Source organism: Dipodomys ordii, unplaced genomic scaffold (assembly GCF_000151885.1).
Source record: "Dipodomys ordii isolate 6190 unplaced genomic scaffold, Dord_2.0 Scaffold3, whole genome shotgun sequence".
Lineage (NCBI taxonomy): Eukaryota > Metazoa > Chordata > Mammalia > Rodentia > Heteromyidae > Dipodomys > Dipodomys ordii.
In genome coordinates, this window is record NW_012267219.1 from 2,375,513 (window position 1) to 2,396,970 (window position 21,458).

Genomic DNA, 21,458 nt, shown 5'->3' on the forward strand with positions numbered 1-21,458 from the left:
GTTTCAAGTGGTAGAACTCCATGTTTGAGCAAAAAATCTTAAAGGGCAGCACCCCACCCAGTACCATCACCAGAAAAAAGGGGGGAAGAAAGATAAACAGGAGGGCTGGGTTGTAGCTCAGTGGCAAAGCACTTAACATCCTGGGTTTGATCCCCAGTACCAAAAAGAAAAAAGAAAAGACAAAAACAATACAGTTTAAAAAAAAAAAAAGAAAGAAAAACAGGAGGCTCAGGAAACAGTCACTGAGTCTCTAGAGACTCTGAGAAGGACTGAGTGACAAGAACAATAGGTGATGTCTTAAGGATGATTCCCTGGAGGCTCTGTGGTATGGTGAGCAGTCTCCAGGGCCTTTGGATGAGCCAGGAAAACCTGGACAAGTGTTCTCTGTGAAATGAGCCAATGAGGCCAGGCACGTAGCATCCCCGGAAGCCCTACTGGTACTGATAAGTATGGTTCTGAGTCAGGATGGCCTGGGACCCACTTCCAGAAGGAAGTTTAAGGAGTGGGTTTGAATGAGACCTTAATGAGGGATTGGATTGTGGATAAAGGGGAGGCGGGGAGGGAGGGAGAGGATTCCAGGACAGTTGGAGGTGGCCTGGAGATCACGAGTTAAAGACTCAGAGGGGAAACTGAGCACTTTTGAGTGATGGTGAGGCCAGACTAGCCAGTCTGACGAAGACTCATGTAGGGACAATGGCAAATCAGGTTGTCCCCTGAAATTGCAGAAAGGTTCAGGCATCCCAAGGAAGGAAAGTCAGCTTTGGAGGCTGCTGCTGAAGGAGCAGGCATAGGCCGAGAGTGCAGCCATGTTCATGGGCAGATGGGTAGAGGAGTCCAGTACCCAGTGGCAGCCTGGCAGGGAGGCTCGGCCCAGTGCCCGGCCATCTGGGCTATCACTTGGGTGGCACTTTTGCAATGCTGCTAGCCTCCAGAGTTAGCTCCTGTCGATGGAGTGATCTTAATGAAATAGCTTATACCCAGCCCTGACCTCAGGCCTGCACTGGCTCTCTGCACACATGGAGTAAATACCAAGCCCTTCTTCGTGGCCCCTCCCTGACCTCCCGCTTGCACCCCTGACACTCACCTCGCCTTCACTGTGCTCCAGCTCCATTGGCTCCATGTGCTTGGCATAATCCTGTGATTATGAGCGGCTTTGCACTGGCTGTTCCCTTTACTGAGAATGTGCTTCCAGAGACCCTTGTGGCTTGCTCTCCCTACTCCGAGGTCTCTCCTGACTCTCTTAGATAAGTGTCATCCCATCAGCTCCAGCCGCTACTTGCCTCTATGTCCAATCTCCAAGCATGTGTCATTACCTGCAGTTCCATTCTGGATTGCTCTCCCCACACTAGTATTTGGTCTCCACAGAGGCAAGGACTTGGTCTTGATCACTGCACTGCCAGCACCAGAGACAGTAGCTGGAACTGAGCTAACACTTGATAAATATTTATGGAAGCCAGGTATCAGTGATTCACATCTGTAATCCTAGCTACTCAGAAGGCTGAGAGCTGAAGATCGTGAAGTCAGCCTGGTCAGGAAAGTCTATGAGATTCTTTTTTCCAATTAACCAACAAAAAGCTAGAAGTGCAGGTGTGGCCCAAGTAGTAGAACACCAGCCTTGAATGAAATGGCCAAGTGAGAACACAAAACCCCTGAGTTCAAGCTCCAGTATCATCCCACCCTCCAAAAAAAAAAAGTTTGTAGGACGAATGGAGAAATGCTTGGCCAGTTGAGATCTGAGTGTGAAAGAGGGAGATTAGAGATGGTCCTGGATTCCTTGAAGGATAAGGCATAAGACTCTTTGGGCCTCTAAGCTCACATCCAGGCTAGGCATAGAGAAGGGGGTAGGGAGACTAACCCTGATCTTCCCCTCCCTCCTGTAGCCACAAGGCCCCCTGGTGGCTGCCATACTGATGAGTTCCAGTGCCGGCTGGATGGGCTTTGCATCCCCCTGCGGTGGCGCTGTGATGGAGACACTGACTGCATGGACTCCAGTGATGAGAAGAGCTGTGAGGGAGTGACCCACGTCTGTGACCCCAATGTCAAGTTTGGCTGCAAGGACTCAGGTGAAAGGAAGGGTTGGAGAAAACAGAAATGGGGGTCACCTGGGTAGGAGGAGCCCATCTTGAGAGCTGTGACAAAGGGACAGCACTTCTGCAGGGATGGGGACACTGTGACACAAAAGACAGCAGAAGAAGGTTTATGCATCAGCCATTGGGAAAAGCATAGAGGAACCAGAGCCTATTCAAGGGACTCTGGGAATCAAAATCCTGGCCAGAATTGAGCTTTAGTACCTTCTTAGTTCCCTATGTGGGTTTGACAGAAAAACCCTCAGGGAAGCTGGATGCTGGCTACTTGGGAGGCTGAGATCTGAGGATCTCAGTTCAAAGCCAACCTGGGCAGGAAAGTCCATGAGACTCTTATCTCCAATTAACCACCAGAAAAACTGGAAGTAGAGCTGTGGCTCAAAGTGGCAAAGCATTAGCCTTGAGCAGAAAAGCTCAGGGACAGCACCCAGGCCTGAATTCAAGCCCACCAACAAAAAAAGTCTCAGGGTTCCTAGTGGACCCCAGACTTGGTCCCTCAAACTGTACCCATCCCTCAGCTCGGTGCATCAGCAAAGCGTGGGTGTGTGATGGTGACAGCGACTGTGAAGATAACTCAGATGAGGAGAACTGTGAGTCCCTGGCCTGCAGGCCACCCTCGCATCCTTGTGCCAACAACACCTCGGTCTGCCTGCCCCCTGACAAGCTGTGTGATGGCAATGATGATTGTGGAGATGGCTCGGATGAGGGCGAGCTCTGCGGTAAGGCCCGGGCAGGTTGGGAGGGTCAGGGACATGGGGGAGGCGGGGGAGATGTTGAGACCAGAGTAGGACTGTGGGGAGAGGTCTAGGAAGAGAATCGGGCATCACCTGAAGTTGTCGCCGACAGCTTGGATTGCAGTAGGAGTCACACTGGTACTGTGTGAATTCTCTCCCACTTTTATGGTATTTACTCCACAAAGCGGCCCTGTGAGGTGGGGACCACTCTGTCTCCATTCTACAGATGAGAAAGTAGAGGCACAGAGAGGTTCCATCGCCTGCTCCAAGATCACACTGCTCCTAAAGCGTCATGCACACAGTGTGGTGCTCCCCTGCTGGTTTGGCAGAGGCTCAGGTTGAGGATTGATGATCACACAGGTTTGGAAAAGAGGTTTAACTGGGCTCTCAGCCCAGGTAGAACTTGTTGTGAGAACAAAAAGAGAGGAGGGTACCCATTCAAGATCCAAACAGAGGAAGTTGAAAGAATCCCAGAGTCAGGAAGAGACATAGGGTGGCACTTGGGGCAAGGAGTAGAGCGACCTTACTGCCTCTGACTCCTTGGAAGGGGAGCAATGGGAAATAAGGTCGGCCGGGACTGGCTGAATGACCCTTGGCCATTAGGCCACAGGTTCAAAGTGTGTCAGAGGATCCCGGGGTGGGACGTCTTTACTGTTCCAGGAAAGTTCCAGGAAGAGGGACTATACCTAAGAACTCTGCCAGAGAGGAAGCAAAAAGCTGGGGTCCCTGTCATGGACCAAAGAAGGGGCAGGGAAATAGAGACAAGAGAGATGAGAAGAATGGAAGCAATGGTCCCAGGCATTGGTGCTGGGACCCCAGCCCTGGTCTGGAAAGCACTGGGGCAGAGGCTTGGTAGGAATGGGGAAAATGGGAACTGTGGACAGGACACCAAGGCTGCACAAGACTTGAAGCCCAGCAGGTCCATAGTCTTGCCTCCTCCTAGATCTTGACCCTTGCCTGTCCCCTGCCTGTCCTCCTCCCTCCCCCAGACCAGTGCTCGCTGAATAACGGCGGGTGCAGCCACAACTGCTCAGTTGCACCTGGCGAAGGCATTGTATGTTCCTGCCCTCTGGGTATGGAGTTGGGCCCCGACAACCATACCTGCCAGATCCAGAGCTACTGTGCCAAGCACCTCAAATGCAGCCAGAAGTGTGACCAGAACAAGTTCAGCGTGAAGTGTTCCTGCTATGAAGGCTGGGTCCTGGAGCCTGATGGCGAGAGCTGCCGCAGTCTGGGTAAGATGCGGAGGAGGTTGGCTGGGCAAGCTAATCAGGCCTAGGCCTGTTTGAGCCAGGCTTGGGTGGCCAAATGCCAAAGGCTGAGTTTTCCATTCAGGCCTCAGAGCCAGAGCCCACAGAGACCCTGGACAGGGTAACACAGAGGCGGCAAGCTCCCCCTCACTGATCACATCATGTCCTTCCCACTGTAGACCCATTCAAGCCATTTATCATCTTCTCCAACCGCCATGAGATACGACGTATTGATCTTCACAAAGGGGACTACAGCGTCCTAGTGCCGGGCCTGCGAAACACCATCGCTCTTGACTTCCATCTCAGCCAGAGCGCCCTCTACTGGACTGACGTGGTGGAGGACAAGATCTACCGTGGGAAGCTACTGGACAATGGAGGTGACTAGCTAGCTGTGCCTGGAATTGATGCCAGGATTGCACACAGATGGGGCACTTGGTCACTCAGGGCCACAAACCCAGATCCAGGTGGCCCCAAAGCAGAAGCCTTGGCTCCCCATCCCCCATGTTCCTGTTAATTGGTCTAGATTTTGCTGTGGGTCTGAGAGCCCGATGCCCCGTAATTATCGTCAGCAGCGCTACCAGCCTGATAATTAACAAAATGATCAGCCTTTCTTTGGAGTGGCCTGGAGCTTGGCTCTTAAGTGCTGGAATTGTAAGCTTGAAAGGAAAAAGCCATGTAGGGCTGGAGTACCTGGGCCTTTGGTCCCACGGCAGCTATGATGGCAATATTGCATACCTGCTGTCCACCTGGGCACTAGGGAACCACAGTTGTGTGGTCAAGGAGGGTCCCCGGTAAGTTGGCTTCCAAGCAAAGTCTCAGAAGAGGCACAGTTTACTAAAGGAGGCTGGGCTGTTTGCAATAAAGGAAAACAAAACCATCTAAAATGTCCATCAATAGGGGAATAAGTAAGTAAATTATGGTAATATTCATACCATGCAACAGTGTCTAAGGTAATAAGGTACATGCAGATATTCACATGGGAAAATCTTCAAGACATTTGCAGTAGTTCCAGATTCCTTACATTGAGTCTAACTCCTAAAGAATCCATGCTCTGCTCAGACTTCCTCCCCCAAGGTTAGTCCTTCTGAGAGCTGCGGGCAGAAGGTGTCCTCCATCCCCCTCATTTCTCTCCACTTAACCTTCTGAGAGGATGAGTGGCCTAAGTGAGAAATGGGGGTGTTGGGAAGTTCACTGTGGGAGCATCAGAGGTATTGGCAGAGGTGTGGAGGGTTGACCATCCAGGGCTCCTAGGATCCACACACCTAATCTGCTCCACCCCCGAGACCCCAGCCTCACACAACTCTCTCTTCCCAGCCCTGACCAGCTTTGAGGTGGTGATTCAGTATGGCCTGGCCACACCCGAGGGCCTGGCTGTAGACTGGATTGCAGGAAACATCTATTGGGTAGAGAGTAACCTGGATCAGATTGAGGTGGCCAAGTTGGATGGGACCCTCCGGACCACCCTGCTGGCTGGTGACATTGAACACCCAAGGGCAATCGCATTGGATCCCCGGGATGGGTAAGGACTCTGCCCATCCCTTCCTGGCCCTGTGGTCCCCTACAAGTCCTGACCAGGGGCCCTTGTCTCCTCAGTGCTATTGACCCTTTTCCTACCCTTACCCACAATCCTACTACAGGCCCTGAAGTTTTCCCTCTTTACTCCCTACTCCCCCAGGATCCTGTTTTGGACAGACTGGGATGCCAGCCTGCCCCGCATTGAGGCAGCCTCCATGAGTGGGGCCGGGCGCCGCACTGTCCACCGGGAAACAGGCTCTGGGGGTTGGCCCAATGGGCTTACTGTGGACTACCTGGAGAAGCGCATCCTCTGGATTGACGCCAGGTCAGTGCCCCTGACCCCCTCCCACATACTGAAGAGGCCTAAATCTACAACCCCAGGGCAGAGGGAGAAGCTTAGAGCTGTAAGGACAAAGGTAGTGAGAGACAGTTGGCCAAAGACCCAGCATTATAGAAGGGCTGGAGTGAGGAAGAGACTAGGTCAGAGAGAGGAGAGGTGAGTAGGAGAGGACCAAAGCAGGGCTGTCCTCTGTGGTTAGCTGCTCATATGTGCCCTATCCTGGGTGCTGTGTCTGCCTAGAACAAGGGGAGACTTCCTAATCAATCTCCTCAGAGAGGGTTCCTTGTGTGGGGAAAGGCATAGGGGGGCATGTTTCTGGGGCTTGAACACAGGCCTCATGCTCTCGCTTTTTTTTGGAGGAGGGAGCAGTTGTTGGGCTTGAACCCTGGGCCTGGGCACTGTCCCTCAGCTCTTTGGCTCAAGGCGAGCACTCTACCACTTGAACCACAGTGCCACTTCTGATTTTCTAGTGGTTTATTGAAGATAAGAGTCTCAGGAATTTTCTTGCCCGGGCTGGCTTTGAACCGTGAGGCTCAGATCTCAGACTCCTGAGGAACTAGAATTATAGGCGTGAACCACCAGTGCCCAGCTTCTTGCTTTTTTTTTTTTTTTAAGGCTGGCATTCTAGTACTTGAGCCATACCTCCACTGCTGGCATTTTGCTGGTTAACTAAAGATAAGAGTCTTATAGACTTTTCTGCTTAAGCTGGCTTCCAACTGTGATCCTCAGATCTCAGCCTCCTGAATAGCTGAGATTACAGGCACAAGCCACCAGTGATTGACTGCCTTTTTCTAAACCTTGCACCTAAACCCTGTGTTGGTTGTCAGTGACAATCCTGGTGAGAAGAGAGTCAGACTCCCTTGAGGAGAGTCTGAATGTGGGAACTGACACTTGTTGGATTCTGCACCATTGTCCCATTTGCTCCCTGGAGGCAGCAGGGCTTGGGAGGAGCAGTGGCACAATGTCCAGTTGGGAAGCCTATGGGCCTGGGAGTGGGCTCCCGAGGAAGGGTGTCCTGAGCCCTCTCCATGCTCACTCTACTCTGACCATACCTTCAGGTCAGATGCCATTTACTCAGCCCGTTACGACGGCTCCGGCCATATGGAGGTGCTTCGGGGACACGAGTTCCTGTCACACCCGTTTGCAGTGACCCTGTATGGAGGGGAGGTATACTGGACTGACTGGCGGACAAACACGCTGGCCAAGGCCAACAAGTGGACTGGCCACAATGTCACTGTGGTACAGAGGACCAACACCCAGCCCTTCGACCTCCAGGTGTATCACCCCTCCCGGCAGCCCATGGGTAAGAGACCAGAGCCTCGAAGGCTGGCACAAAGGCACCAGCATCCCATTTAGCGTGATGGGAAGGGGGCCTGTGCATACCAGGGGTGGCACAGCCTGTTAGTAGCATAGGAGGGCCTAGCAACCAGGTGTATGTGTGCATGTGTGTGCATGTGTGCACACACATGCATGCATGCATGCTGGACCAAAGCATGGGAGCCACTTGGAGCAAAGGAGGCATAGGTGAGAAAAATCAGGTAGGGACCAACGAGTCTCAGGATGTTCTTTTCTGTTCTCCTCCCGCCAGCTCCCAATCCTTGCAAGGCCAATGGAGGCCGGGGGCCCTGCTCCCATCTGTGCCTCATCAACTACAACCGCACTGTCTCCTGTGCCTGCCCCCATCTCATGAAACTCCACAAGGACAACACCACCTGCTATGGTAGGGCAGCCCTTCCCCCAAGAAACTGGAGTAAACTGAGTCAGAGGGGAGTGCATCTGGGAGTACCCAGATGTTAAGGGAAGACAGGGTTCTAGTTAGAGATGTTCCCAAGAAGGGCACGGTAGGAAGAAGCTGTAAGTCTGCCATCAGCCAACACCTGATGGAGTTGCTGTCTCAGAGCCAAGAGCCAGCAGCAAGCAGAGGGAAACAAAGGAGGGTCTCCAAAACTCAAGGCTGAGGACTTCCCTCAGTGACTAGCCTTAACCCCCTTCATACCACAGAGTTTAAGAAGTTCCTGCTGTATGCACGTCAGATGGAGATTCGGGGTGTGGACCTGGATGCCCCCTATTACAACTACATTATCTCCTTCACGGTGCCTGACATTGACAATGTCACCGTGCTGGACTATGATGCCCGCGAGCAGCGAGTTTACTGGTCTGATGTGCGGACGCAGGCCATCAAGCGGGCCTTCATCAATGGCACGGGCGTGGAGACGGTCGTCTCTGCAGGTCTGGTCTTGCCTTGTTCCCCTCACCCAGAACCACCCGACCCTGGTCCTGATGGTCCTTCTCCCTATCCTGTTCCCTCTTATGAGCCACTCTGGATCATTGAACCCCAAAAACCATGCCCTCTCCCCTTTTAGCCTGTGCTCTGCAGATGTCTAACCACCAATCCCCTGCTTCTGTTCCCCAGATTTGCCAAATGCCCATGGGCTGGCTGTGGACTGGGTGTCCCGCAACCTCTTCTGGACAAGCTATGACACCAACAAGAAGCAGATCAACGTGGCCCGACTCGACGGCTCCTTCAAGAATGCAGTGGTGCAGGGTCTGGAACAGCCCCATGGCTTGGTGGTCCACCCCCTGCGAGGGTAGGTGCTGGGCCCAGGGCTGGGAAGCATATGGGTGGGGCTGGCAAAAAGAGGACCCTGACCTGACCTGACTCCTCTTGGCGCTTTTCCCCAGGAAGCTGTATTGGACAGATGGAGACAACATCAGCATGGCCAATATGGATGGCAGCAATCGCACTCTGCTCTTCAGTGGCCAGAAGGGCCCTGTGGGTACGAGCCTCCCTGTCCATTCCTTCAGCCCTCCTCTTCTAGAAGATGATCCCAGGGTCCCTCCAGCCTTCCTCTCCCGGCCCCAGTTTAGTGCCTGGTCTCACCACCCTCCTCCAGAACCATACTCTTTTTCCAACCTCTTGATCTGGCGCTGGTGCCAGGCTCCCTGGCAGTGACACCCCCATCTTCCAGGACTGGCTATCGACTTTCCTGAAAGCAAACTCTACTGGATCAGCTCTGGGAACCATACCATTAACCGCTGCAACCTGGATGGGAGTGGGTTGGAGGTCATCGACGCCATGCGGAGCCAGCTGGGCAAGGCCACCGCCTTGGCTATCATGGGTGAGGGCCCCAGGCGGGAGTGAGGATGGGAAGGCCAGCCAGATGGCTAGGAAGCAGGGGCTGCCTCCTCCTGTGACAGCATAGGGGTCACAGACCCTTCAGGAGAACTGGGTTGGGTGCTTTCCCAAGGGTCTCATCCCCTCCTGCGGCCCCAGGGGACAAGCTGTGGTGGGCAGACCAGGTGTCGGAGAAGATGGGCACGTGCAACAAGGCTGACGGTTCGGGCTCCGTGGTCCTGCGGAACAGCACCACGCTGGTGATGCACATGAAGGTCTACGATGAAAGCATCCAGCTGGGTAGGCAGTGGGGGCAAGGGGCGGGGCATCTGGGAGTTCAGAGGCAGTGGGGTTGGGAAGAGATAGGAACTTCAGAGTGGCTCCAGAGTAGGTGCAGGCTGCCAGGACGGGGGGGGGGGGGGGGGGGGGATGAAAGCCACCTACACTCCCTTATCATCCCAGAGGCTCCTTCTGCTGCTTCTCACAGCAGCTTGGTCACCAGGTCCAGGGACCTAGGTGGCAAAAGATTCCAATTAGGTTGAGTGGAGACTTGACCAGGGTGACGTTGGTGAGTGTCTTGTCTCTGAATAGTTCACATCTGACACTCAGGTCCCCAGGAGGGACACTTAACTTTTTTTTTTCCTTTTTTTTTTTTTTGTTTTTGGTTGGTCATGGGGCTTGAACTCAGGGTCTGGGAGCTGTCCTCCAGCTCCTTTTTTTTTTTTTCTTTTTTCCTCTCTCAAGGATCGCCCTCTACCACTTTGAGCTACAGCTCCATTTGTAGGCTTTCTGGTGGTTAATTGGAGATAAGAGTCTCACAGACTTTCCTGCCCTGGCTTGGCTTTGAACCACAATCCTCAGATCTCAGCCTCCTGATTACAGCTAAAATTATAGGGGTGAGCTCCCTACTTCATTTAACTTTGTCTCTGTCTGCTGCCTTCCCCCAGACCATGAGGGCACCAACCCCTGCAGTGTCAACAATGGTGACTGCTCCCAGCTCTGCCTGCCCACATCTGAGACAACCCGCTCCTGCATGTGCACAGCTGGCTACAGCCTCCGGAGTGGCCAGCAGGCCTGTGAGGGTCAGTGCCCAGGTTTTCTTACCTACGTGACCCCTCTTACCCTATATCCTCCTCTTCCTCTTCTGGGGCCAAGACCATTCAGCGTATATTACAAGGAGCCTTGTGAGTTGGGTGCTTTGTAAGGGCGCCCATTGGGCTGGATGTGGAAGAAACCCACAGATATTCCCTGTGTCCCACTGTACTCTGCAGCCTGAGCCAGAAGGCCTATGTGTCAGGGAAGCTGGACTCTTAATGTGGCTGTGACTGTCCAGTGCCCACTGTAGGTTTTGGAGAGTAGATGCCAGCAGACAGGCAGGCTAGAGGAAGAGTGGAAGAGGTGTGCTAGGAGCTGGGTTGACAGGGTGGGTAGGAATGAAGGCATAGGTTGGTAGCTCTTGTGCTAGTATGTGCTTAGCATCACCATGGCCTGAGTGAAAGCAGGGAATGACAGGTAAAGGATCTTCTGTGATTCAAGTTTCAGCAGGAGCTGCAGAGGGGGTGTGAGCAGGGCCCCTGGGCTGAGTGGTAGACAGGGTGTGGGAAGCTTGATAAAACTTGGAGGGTAGGGTGGGGCTCCTGTGGGTTCAACCACGTGTGCCTAGAAGGTGGTGTTTGGGAAAGATTAACCTGGCTGCCTCCCTGCCAGAATGAGGGAGGGAGAAACCGAGGCAGTTAGATCACTTAGGAGACTATTAGGAGTAATACCCAGGAGGAGATGGGCCTGCGCTGGGCCAGGCAGCTGGGGTGAAGAGAAGGGATGAGAGTCTCAGAGATATTTCACAAGAACTTGCTAACTGGTTTACAAGCTTGCCCCAGGACAGCACTTTTTCCCAAAGTGCACTCCCAGGAGCCTCCCTTTGATGTGGGTAGATGTTACAGAAAGAAACACTGGGTTCAACAAAGTTTAAAAATGCTTCTTACTGCACAGCTTCTCCAAGCCTTGAATTTGCTTGTCTGTACTATTTCAGAGGAAGACTCTGTTGTCTGGGTTTCCCAAATTTACTTGGCCGTTGATGATTTTTTTGTTTGTTTGTTTGTTTCCACCCAGCTTGAGTAACCAAGCTCTGCCACGAGATTCATTTGGGGACACATTACATTAAAGGGATAAAGGAAAGGAAGATTGCTGGGATGCATGGCTAGTGGTGTTTCCCAAGAACTGGGAAAATGGGAAGAGCAGGTGCTGGGAAGGTTGAGTAGTTTGCTGTGTTGGGACAAGGTGTGGCCTAGAGAAGTGGGAGAATAAACTGGAAATCAGGACTTTGGAGTCACAGGATCCTGATCGTTCAGACCCTCCTATCCTCTCCCTAAGGGCAATTGAGAGTAGAGAGTTGGGTTTGGGTGGAGGACAGAGTAAGGAGAGAAACCCAAGTCTCTGCTGCCCTCTTCTGTTAGTTAGAGGTTCTGCAGGTGGTCCTCTGGCGCTGGGCTCTCCTGCCCTCCCAGCCAAGTGAACTTCTTCAGGCTCCAGGGTGTGTGTGTTGGAGAAAAGGGAGATAGAAGAGGTGAGGAGGGGGAGAGAATGTCAAAGGGGGAATAAAGAAGAACAGGTTGGTAGTGACAGGAGCCAGGTTTCGGAGTGTTAGCTTGTAAATGCCTGTGTTTCAGGTGTGGGCTCCTTTCTCCTCTACTCTGTGCATGAGGGGATCCGTGGAATACCTTTGGATCCCAATGACAAGTCAGACGCCCTGGTCCCAGTGTCTGGAACCTCGCTGGCTGTTGGCATTGACTTCCACGCTGGTGAGCAGGAGTGATGGCATGACCCAGGACCCGTGGGGGGTGATGCTCTGCGGTCTATGTAGAGGCTGTACTGGTGGATTGGGAGAGACTTCCACAGCTGCCCTGCCCCCACCTAGCATCTCCCCTTCCAAGCACTCACCTCTGTCCTGAAAGCCCATACGACTAACACCCCATATGACTGACACCCTGCCTGGGTTCTGCCTTATTGGGCATCCTCATGTTGGCTCCTCCCAGAAAATGACACCATTTACTGGGTGGACATGGGTCTGAGCACCATCAGCCGGGCCAAGCGGGACCAGACATGGCGTGAAGATGTGGTGACCAATGGCATCGGTCGTGTAGAAGGCATTGCAGTAGACTGGATAGCAGGTGAGCAGTGGGAGGGCCTATGAGAATCAAGGAAGAGGGAGACATGGGGTTTCTGAAGGAAAGGGAGATGGTTGGGGCTGGGGCAAGGTCAATGGGGAGCTGCAGGGGTTGGGAGAGGACTTGTGTCTCTACCCATCTACCTGAGTCCCCCCAACTCTCTCCTCAGGCAACATCTACTGGACAGACCAGGGCTTTGATGTCATTGAGGTGGCCAGGCTCAACGGCTCTTTCCGATATGTGGTCATCTCCCAGGGTCTGGACAAGCCCCGGGCCATCACTGTCCACCCAGAGAAGGGGTGAGAATCTGGACAAGCTTGAACCTGGCTTTGTCACTTTTCTAGCTTCCCCTAGTGAAACGTAAGTCTCTTGCATGATCAAGTTACTGACAACCCCCATTTTGCCTGTACCCTACAGATACTTGTTCTGGACTGAGTGGGGCCAGTACCCGCGTATCGAGCGGTCTCGCCTAGATGGCACGGAGAGAGTGGTGTTAGTTAATGTCAGCATCAGTTGGCCCAACGGCATCTCAGTGGACTATCAGGTTTGGAAACACACAGCCTTAGAGCTGGACAGGTAGATTGCTGAGCCCTGGGCAGGAGAAGACATGGACCAGGGAGAATCTCAGGTTCCTCTAACCCATCTTCACTCAGATTAGGATTTCTCTGCCCCAAGATGACAGATAGTCACTCAGAAGTGGAGATTGAGGGGCTGGGGTTGAAACTTAACGGAAAAGTACTTGCCTGGTATGCTTAAGGTTTAATCCTCAGTACCACAAATACTAATACTAATTATATATATAAGTTTTGCAAATGGGACTATGTCACACACACAGAGGTAGTGCACAGGGAGGGAGAATAGAAGAGGAAACAACACAACCCGATGCAGGAGCATGCTCTCACTGCTGCCTGGGATACAGGGGCTGGTTGGATGCTGGGGGCTAAGCTGAAGTGGATGGATGTCTCTGGTGTGCAGGATGGGAAGCTATACTGGTGTGACGCTCGGACAGACAAGATCGAGCGCATTGACCTGGAGACGGGTGAGAATCGCGAGGTGGTCCTGTCCAGCAACAACATGGACATGTTCTCAGTGTCTGTGTTTGAAGATTTCATCTACTGGAGTGACAGGTGGGGGCTCAATCCTGCCTTTTCCTGCCTGTCCATTCCCTCCTCGTACCATGGATGCTCTGCTCATGTCCCACCCTCCCTTTCCCACCAGGACTCATGCCAATGGCTCCATCAAACGTGGGAGCAAAGACAATGCCACAGACTCTGTGCCCCTGCGCACTGGCATCGGTGTGCAGCTTAAAGACATCAAAGTCTTCAACAGGGACCGGCAGAAAGGTGAGGCTGAGGCTCTGGGCTGCGGAAGATTGGGAAGCAAGAGCAGCCTGGCTCTTGACTATGAAGAAGGTCCAGGAGAGATGCAGAGGGGAACTTTCCATGAGATCCCAAGGCAGATCCAGATGTTGGACACTGGATGGGGTATCTGAGCTAGGCTAAGCAGGCTAAGCAGGGCCTTAACTGGAGTTTCTACCCAGACCAAGATGTGACGGGGACCAAGGAGCCTCTGCTCATGGTAGACCTTGCCCTCTGTCACACTCTCCCTATAGGAACCAACATGTGTGCGGTAGCCAATGGTGGATGCCAGCAGCTGTGCCTCTACCGGGGTGGCGGGCAGCGGGCCTGTGCCTGTGCCCACGGGATGCTGGCAGAAGATGGAGCCTCATGCCGAGAGTATGCCGGCTACCTGCTCTACTCAGAGCGCACCATTCTCAAGAGCATCCACCTGTCAGACGAGCGCAACCTCAATGCACCTGTTCAGCCCTTCGAGGATCCAGAACACATGAAGAATGTCATTGCCCTGGCCTTTGACTACCGAGCAGGCACCTCCCCAGGGACCCCTAATCGCATCTTCTTCAGTGACATCCACTTTGGGAACATCCAGCAGATCAACGATGATGGATCAGGGAGGACCACCATTGTGGAGAGTAAGCCAGACCCGGAAGTGGGGAGGGGAAGGAGGTGGCACCCCTACCCTAGCTCTAAGTCCCGCGGGATATAGGTCCTGAAGTGCCAGCCAGATTCCTGCATCATTAATTCATCCTGACAGTTTGGAGTCCGTAGTCTCCCTCCTCCCTCTCTTCCCCCTTCTACACTGGGTTTTGTGCTGCTCCAGCGCTGCCCAACACAGGCTGTGGATCTGGGCTCCAGTCTGGGCCCCAGTGCCTTGCCAGTCACTTAGCAAAGTTTCCTTCTCTAATCCAGCCTGCACTTTGTCATTTACATGAAGAAGCAGGGTCCTGGAGACTTGCTGTGCCTGTGAAGGCTTGACTCAGCATGGGAAGTGGGGCGAGGGGGGGGGGAAGAGGGGGGAAGTTGTGGCACATGATCCAGAGAGCAATGAAGCCACAAAACTATCACTGCAGCCCAGCCTTTCAGCTATTTGGATTTTTTTTTTCTGGGCTTGAACTCTGGGCCTGGGCTCTGTTCCTGAGCTTTTATGCTCAAGGCTAATGCTCTACTGCTTAGGCCACAGCTCCACTTCCAGCTTTTTGGTAGTTAATTAGAAATAGAGTCCCACAGAGGTACCTGCCTGGGCTGGCTTCAAACTGCAGTCCTCAGCTCTCAGCCTACTGAGTAGCTGGGATTACAGATGTGAACCACCAGCACCCAGCCTCTTTGGAAACTTTTGATTGCCCAACTATGTGTGCTTCAGTTCAGCCTGGCCAGCCCAGGGCCTTGACTCATTTGCTCTTTCTTCTTTATTCAGCTGGTCTGCAGACCCACCAAGCATTGAACTAGGTTCTGCATATTCAGCAGAAACAAAGAAACAAATCCACACTTGTCCATTCAGCTTCCTCTGGGACATTTTCTGGCCTACAAAATCTTGTCCATGTGTCTATCGTGCTGAGTATGGTGACTCAGACCTGTAATTCCAGCCACTTGTCTCGACATACAAGTTTGTGTGGTGGTGTGCCTGTGATCCCAGTTACACGGGAGGCTGGAGGATTGAGGTCTGAGGCTAGCATCAGGGAAAATGCAAGACCCTATCTGAAAAATAACTCAAGTAAAAAAGGGGATAAGAGCTGGATGCTAGTTACTCATGCCTATCATCCTGGCTATTCAGTATGAAGTCTGCCTAAACAGACCAATCTATAAGACTCTTCCACTTAAGCAGAAAAGAACCGGAACTGGAGGCATAGCTGAAGTGGGAGAGCACCACCTTTTCTTCCCCTCAAATGCCAAGGGAGAGGTATGAGGTCTTCCCCAAACCAGTGTCCACCTGGTATGGTGGACAGAACTCTGGCAGCTGAGACAGAAGGAATGGGAGTTAAAAGCTAGCCTGGGCTAAGAGTGGAGCTGGGTGGTAAAGCATGCATTTAATCTGTGTAAGGCCCTGGGTTCCATCTCCAGCCCCTAAAAAACAAAACAACAAAAGCTGTGGCCTTAAGTGGTAGACTCTACTGGACTCTACAAACTCCCACACCTCACACTTCTGCTTCCTGTCACAGGAACAGGCGCCCCAGGATGTACCCCTTAGCTTCCGCCAGGCTATCCCCGGCTCTGTTCTTTGGCCCCCTCCTGAGCTGTAGCTGTGGCTATCTCTTCACAGACGTGGGCTCTGTGGAAGGGCTGGCCTATCACCGAGGCTGGGACACTCTTTATTGGACAAGCTACACGACATCCACCATCACCCGCCACACAGTGGATCAGACCCGCCCAGGGGCCTTCGAGCGGGAGACTGTCATCACCATGTCTGGAGACGACCACCCTCGGGCCTTTGTGCTGGATGAATGCCAAAAGTGAGCCTTCAGCCTCAGGAGTGGGGACACAGGGGCTGGGAGGAGGGAGGCAGAAATTGCCCTAGGGATCTTCCTTGCTGTGTGGCCTCAGGTGAGCTGTATAACCTCTCCGAGCCTGTGGTGATATAGCAGGAGGATAATAGTTCAGATGCCAAGACTATAGGAAGGGTTGGGACTGTGGAGGATGCTTCTGGCTTTGCAATTGATTCATTCCTCCAACACCAGTGCTCAAGGCACAGCATCAGTCCTTTGTGGTCCTGAAACTCAAAGCCTCAGGCAAAGACCACTGAGTGAGCCAGGCATGTGGAAAGCTTTGGTCCAGGCCCCCAATCCCCCTGGCTTGGGCAGAGAGTTCATCTTCCTGGGACCAGTGGCAGTGGCTTGGGGCCATCAGAGTGACTGAGTGGCATTGTGTATGGGAAAAACAAGGTAGAGCTGTCCAGATAGGAGGACTTTGAGCCAGTCTGGGGAGAGAAGGCCGAGTAAGGCCCGCAAAGCAACCCCTCCCCTGCCATGGGCAGGGCCCATGTGGGTGGCTGGGGAGCTGGGGCCAGGTCACAAACACGTCCAGTGTCCAAGCCAGGAAGAAAACAACCCCAGTGCAGTGCTGTTCCCCAGCTCCAGGGGTCCACCTACTCTGCGCCTGGCTTGTGTTCTTGTGGGGGAAGCCACCCCTTCGCCATAGCAATCCTGGCCTGTGTGTGAGCAACACTTTTCCCCCCTGATTCAGCAGTATTTGGAATGTTCTCAAAAAGCCTTACTAGGAAACTAAAGGACAAACAAACCCGAAAGCTGCTACATAGAAACCATGAGCGCTGAACCCAGATTCCTCACGCAACTGTAACTCCAGTCCGGCTCTAATCCAGCCTGGCAGGCCCAGCCAGCTTGGCACAAGGGCCTTCTGTTTCCTCTTTCTTGTTCCCTGCCATGACCCTTGATAACATCACCTGTTTGGGGTGGCCCAATGGTGTCCTTAACAGCCTCGAACCTCTGTGGAAGGTTAGGCTGGTTGTCCCTCCACCCCCACTTCCTACTTCCTCTGGACCAAGGACAGGACTTCCCCAGGGCCAGTGGCATTGTTCATCAGCAAGTGGCTTCTGATATCACAGATGTGCCAAGAATCCAGTAAGGAACCGGAGCATGGGGCCCTGCCCCCCAGCCTATGTGCTTCTATTCAGGGTGGGGCCCAGGAAGCTACGTGACTGGGCAGAGGACCTGCCCTGCTGGAACCTCGCCAGGTTCTCTGAGGGGGTGACTAGAGGGTGCTGACACCAGGGCGGGGCCCAGGGTACCCAAGGAGAGAGTGGGAATGTCTGGGCAGCCTTCCTCAGTCAGAAGGAACAGGCGGCACTTTGGGGAGTTGGAAGGAGCCAGTGTGGCCCACATAGAGGTGCAGAGGGCCCCACTTCCTCCTGACCTACTCCAGACTGGCCATAGGGATGCTGTTGGCCCTGAAGAACTCAGACAGAAAGTCCACTGTGTTCCTGGCTGCCAACCACCTGGCCCAGAAACACATTCTTTCCTCCACCCTCCCTCCCCATAGAGCGGTCTTACCAGCCTCAGAGCTGGTAAGACCATCAGCGCCATCTTTCCGGGTGCAGTTACTCAGTCACGGGAAGCTGCTGCGAGTGGGAGCTGGGCAGGACCAGAGGCAGTGCAAGTCCCTGGTGGGGACCAGCAAGCAAGTCCAGTCTTCCGAGTCAAGAAAGAAGACTGTGGGCTGGGAAGGTGGCTCAGTGGTAGAGTGCTTGCCTTGCATGCCTGAGGCCCTGGGTTCAATTCCTTAGTACAACATACACAGAAAAAGCCCAAAGTGACACTGTGGCTCAAGTGGTAGAGTGCTAGCCTTGAGCAAAAGAAGCTCAGGGACAGTGCCCAGGCCCAGGCCCCCCCTTCCCCCCCAAAAAAAGAGGACTGTAGTACCTAACTCCCCATTTTCTCCCATGCAAGTTGGTGGGCAGGGGGAATGTCACTCCACGTCCCCCCAAATTCACCTCCTGATTCCACCAGCATCTAGAACCTTCCTCCTCATGTCTGTTCAGATGCTCAAGAGCAACCATCATCTTCCTCAGGGATGAGGGCCTAGCAGAAGCAGGCGATCATTCACCTGTGATGGGGAGGCTTGGGGTGGGGGAAAGAAGCCTGGAGAGCTTTGGGCAAAATAGGCTGCAAATGCTGCAGAGGGCGGGCGTGGGTCCTACCAGAAAGGAGCCAATCCCATGCTCTTCAGGGCTTCTCGAACTCCAGCTTGTGGGAAGTGTTGTGTGGAGAGCTCTAGAAAGCACTGGCTGCCCTGGCCTGCCCCACCCCAGTGTGACATTCAGGGAACAGGGCTCACCATCCAATAGTGGATGGACCTAAGGCCTGATGTCTGCACTGCCATTGTGTCCTGCTTGACAGACCCTGCGGTCTCCCCATCGGTTTCAAGAGTCACCACCCCAAGAGTAGCATGGCATGCCTGGGGCCTTTTTACCCAGAGGAAGTATATACAGTCAGATCTGGCAAGACACAGGGCTGGGGTTCAAATCACAAGTCATAAAGGTCTTAAATTAGAGAGAAGGTGATTCTTGAAGATGTGTGTGTGTGTGTGTGCACGTGTGCGTGTGAGTGCATGTGCACGTGCGCGCGTGCACGAGTGCATGTGCACGCATGCATGCTTATGTGTTGATATTGGAGCTTGAACTCAGGGCCTGGACACTATCCCTTACTTAGCTTTCTTAAGATTGGTACTCTACCAGTGGAGCCACAGCTCCACTTCCAGCTTTTTGGTAGTTAGAGAGAAGAATCTCATGCTTCAGACTGAAATTCTCAGATCTCAGCCTCCCAATTAGCTAGTTACAGGCATGAGCAATTGGCCCCCAGCTCTAGAGGACTTTTTTTGGGGGGGGGGCGATTGTGAAGCCTGAACTGTGGGCCTGGGTGCTGTCCTTGAGCTTCAGCTCAAGGTTAGCTCTCTGTCACTTGAGCCACAGTGCCACTTCCAGCTTTTTCTGCTTATGTGGTGCTGAGGAGTCGAACCCAGAGCCTCATGCATTCAAGGCAAGCACTCTACCACTGAGCCACCTTCCCAACCCCTCTAGAGGGCTTCTTGAGGGTAGGATCCATGTGTATACAAGAAATAAGTATCACTCACCTCCCAACAGGGTTTTCTGGGTGGTTTAAGGGGAAAAAAAAAAGGAAAACAGCCTCAGTGCCAAGAAGAGAGAACAGTTAGGACAAAATCCATGGAAAATATTTATACAGTGCTTACAATGTTATTGAGCCGTATATAAACTTATTTCTTTTGTGTGTATGTGTGGTACTGGAGATTGAACCAGAACCTTGTGTTTGTTGAGCAAGCACTCTGCAACTTGAGCCAAGTCCTCCATCCTTTTGTTTGTGTATTTTGTTTTTTAAGATAGGATCTCTAACTTGCCCAAGGTGGCTTCTGACTCCTCCTGCCTCTTTCTTGTGAAATACATATGTGAGCCACTATACTAAGCAACATTGGTTCATGTCTATAATCCTAACCACTCAGGAGACTGAGATTCAGAGGATCTCCATTCAAAGCTAGCCTGGGCAGAAAAGTCTTTGAGACTCCATCTCCAAAACAACAAGCACAAAGCAGGAATGGAGGCATGGCTCAAGAGGTAGGGTGGGTACCAGCCTAGCAAGCACAAGGCCTCAAGTTCAAACCCCAGGCTAAAAAAAAAAGAACAACCATTTAATTTTCTCAACCACACTGTGAGACTGTGAGGCAGGTATATGATTCCTATTTCACAGAAGAGAAAGCAGATATGGGTGGTTAAGTAAGTTGCCTAAGTAGCTAGTAAGTAGTAAAGCTGGGACTAGAATTCAAGAACCTGACTCACTTAGCTCCACAGCCTGTCACTCTCAGCCAAGATAGGTGGGCATTTTGCTATATGCATGTGTGCACACATATACCACAGTAAATCAGAGCTGGCCCTGTGATGTGTGACCTTTGTGTGTCTAGTGGCATTGATGCTGTGTTGGCTTAGATGGCTCCGAGGTTTGCCAGGTGTTGGGGGTCTGGTGCACCCCCTGGGCCCACCCTTGGCTTCTTGCTGTCTACAACGCTGGCCCATGCACTCCAGGGTGGACCCTCTGACTTTGACTCCTGATCCCCGCATGCCTCTTCCCCAGCCTGATGTTTTGGACCAACTGGAATGAGCAGCACCCGAGCATCATGCGGGCAGCCCTGTCTGGAGCCAACGTCCTGACACTCATCGAGAAGGACATCCGCACGCCCAACGGCCTGGCCATCGACCACCGTGCCGAGAAGCTCTACTTCTCCGATGCCACCCTGGACAAGATTGAGCGATGCGAGTACGACGGCTCCCATCGCTATGTGAGTCGGCCGGGCTGTTGGGCAGGAAGGCAGTGTGAGGAAAGGCAGGACCAGCACTGAGCACCAGAAGGGGAGGCCTGAGGCATGGCAAGAAACGCTGGGATGCCAAGCACTGATGGCTCATGTCTATAATCCTAGCTACTCAGGAGGCTGAGGTCTGAGGATTGCAGTTTGAAGCCATCCCAGCCAGGAAAGTCCTTGAGACTTGTTTCCAATTCACTCCCAAAAAAGCTGGAAGCAGATCTGTGGCTCAAGTGGTCAAGTTCTAGCCATGTCCAGGGACAGTGTCTAGGCACTAAGTTCAAGCCCCAGGACAGACAGACATACACATACAAGCTAGGAGATGAAGTCCCACCCAGGTTCTGGTCCTGGGCCCCATTGGGACTGGTTCCCTCATCGCTGAGGCAGGAGGAGTGGCAATGCCTATCTGGGCATCCTTCCTATTCTGCGACTTCCCACTCCCCCCTCACCCCTGCTGCAAGCTGCAATGGTGGCGTCAGGAGGGAGGCCCACACTGCTCAGGGACAGCAATGCTGTGCTCTCTGCAGGTGATCCTGAAGTCTGAGCCAGTCCACCCCTTTGGACTGGCTGTGTATGGAGAGCATATCTTCTGGACTGACTGGGTGCGGCGGGCAGTGCAGCGAGCCAATAAGTATGTGGGCAGTGACATGAAGCTACTGCGCGTGGACATCCCCCAGCAGCCTATGGGCATCATCGCTGTGGCCAATGACACCAACAGCTGTGAGTGTAGCCACAGCCACTGTGCCTGCATGTGCACAGACACACACAACATGCATCCATGAATCCACACATATACACATACTGCAGCCCTCCCTTGGAGACACACCTGGAGACATCTTTATTACTAAAAACTACAGAACACTTGACTGATACTCCTCTACTTCAGCTCCCCCTCGAAACAGCTCTGCAAGCTGGGCATGGTCAGCCCTGAGCAAAAGCCAGACCTTAACTGGAAAATAAGCTAAAAGCAAAAAGGGCTGGAGGCATGGCTCAAGTGGTAAAATATCTGTCTAGTAAGTGTAAGGCCCAGAATTCAATCCCCAGTACTATTTAAAAAAAAAAAAAAAAGGGCTGGGAAGGTG

At 53.0% G+C, this 21,458-nt stretch overlaps 1 protein-coding gene across 1 annotated transcript in view; it reads left to right on the forward strand.

Annotated features, from left to right (window-relative positions):
- Window positions 1–21,458, forward strand: part of Lrp1 (low density lipoprotein receptor-related protein 1) — a 91,181-nt gene that overhangs the window by 46,819 nt on the left and 22,904 nt on the right. Inside the window, exons 21-44 of the mRNA XM_013020863.1 lie at window positions 1,881–2,063; window positions 2,603–2,803; window positions 3,808–4,053; window positions 4,248–4,445; window positions 5,383–5,587; window positions 5,744–5,908; window positions 6,982–7,226; window positions 7,512–7,643; window positions 7,925–8,152; window positions 8,337–8,511; window positions 8,606–8,700; window positions 8,893–9,042; window positions 9,198–9,338; window positions 9,986–10,120; window positions 11,705–11,836; window positions 12,071–12,205; window positions 12,372–12,501; window positions 12,620–12,746; window positions 13,178–13,329; window positions 13,421–13,545; window positions 13,815–14,192; window positions 15,818–16,007; window positions 20,151–20,355; window positions 20,904–21,096. Coding sequence (XP_012876317.1) covers window positions 1,881–2,063; window positions 2,603–2,803; window positions 3,808–4,053; window positions 4,248–4,445; window positions 5,383–5,587; window positions 5,744–5,908; window positions 6,982–7,226; window positions 7,512–7,643; window positions 7,925–8,152; window positions 8,337–8,511; window positions 8,606–8,700; window positions 8,893–9,042; window positions 9,198–9,338; window positions 9,986–10,120; window positions 11,705–11,836; window positions 12,071–12,205; window positions 12,372–12,501; window positions 12,620–12,746; window positions 13,178–13,329; window positions 13,421–13,545; window positions 13,815–14,192; window positions 15,818–16,007; window positions 20,151–20,355; window positions 20,904–21,096 — 4,266 coding nt within the window. The remainder of the gene's footprint in view (window positions 1–1,880; window positions 2,064–2,602; window positions 2,804–3,807; window positions 4,054–4,247; window positions 4,446–5,382; window positions 5,588–5,743; window positions 5,909–6,981; window positions 7,227–7,511; window positions 7,644–7,924; window positions 8,153–8,336; window positions 8,512–8,605; window positions 8,701–8,892; window positions 9,043–9,197; window positions 9,339–9,985; window positions 10,121–11,704; window positions 11,837–12,070; window positions 12,206–12,371; window positions 12,502–12,619; window positions 12,747–13,177; window positions 13,330–13,420; window positions 13,546–13,814; window positions 14,193–15,817; window positions 16,008–20,150; window positions 20,356–20,903; window positions 21,097–21,458) is intronic.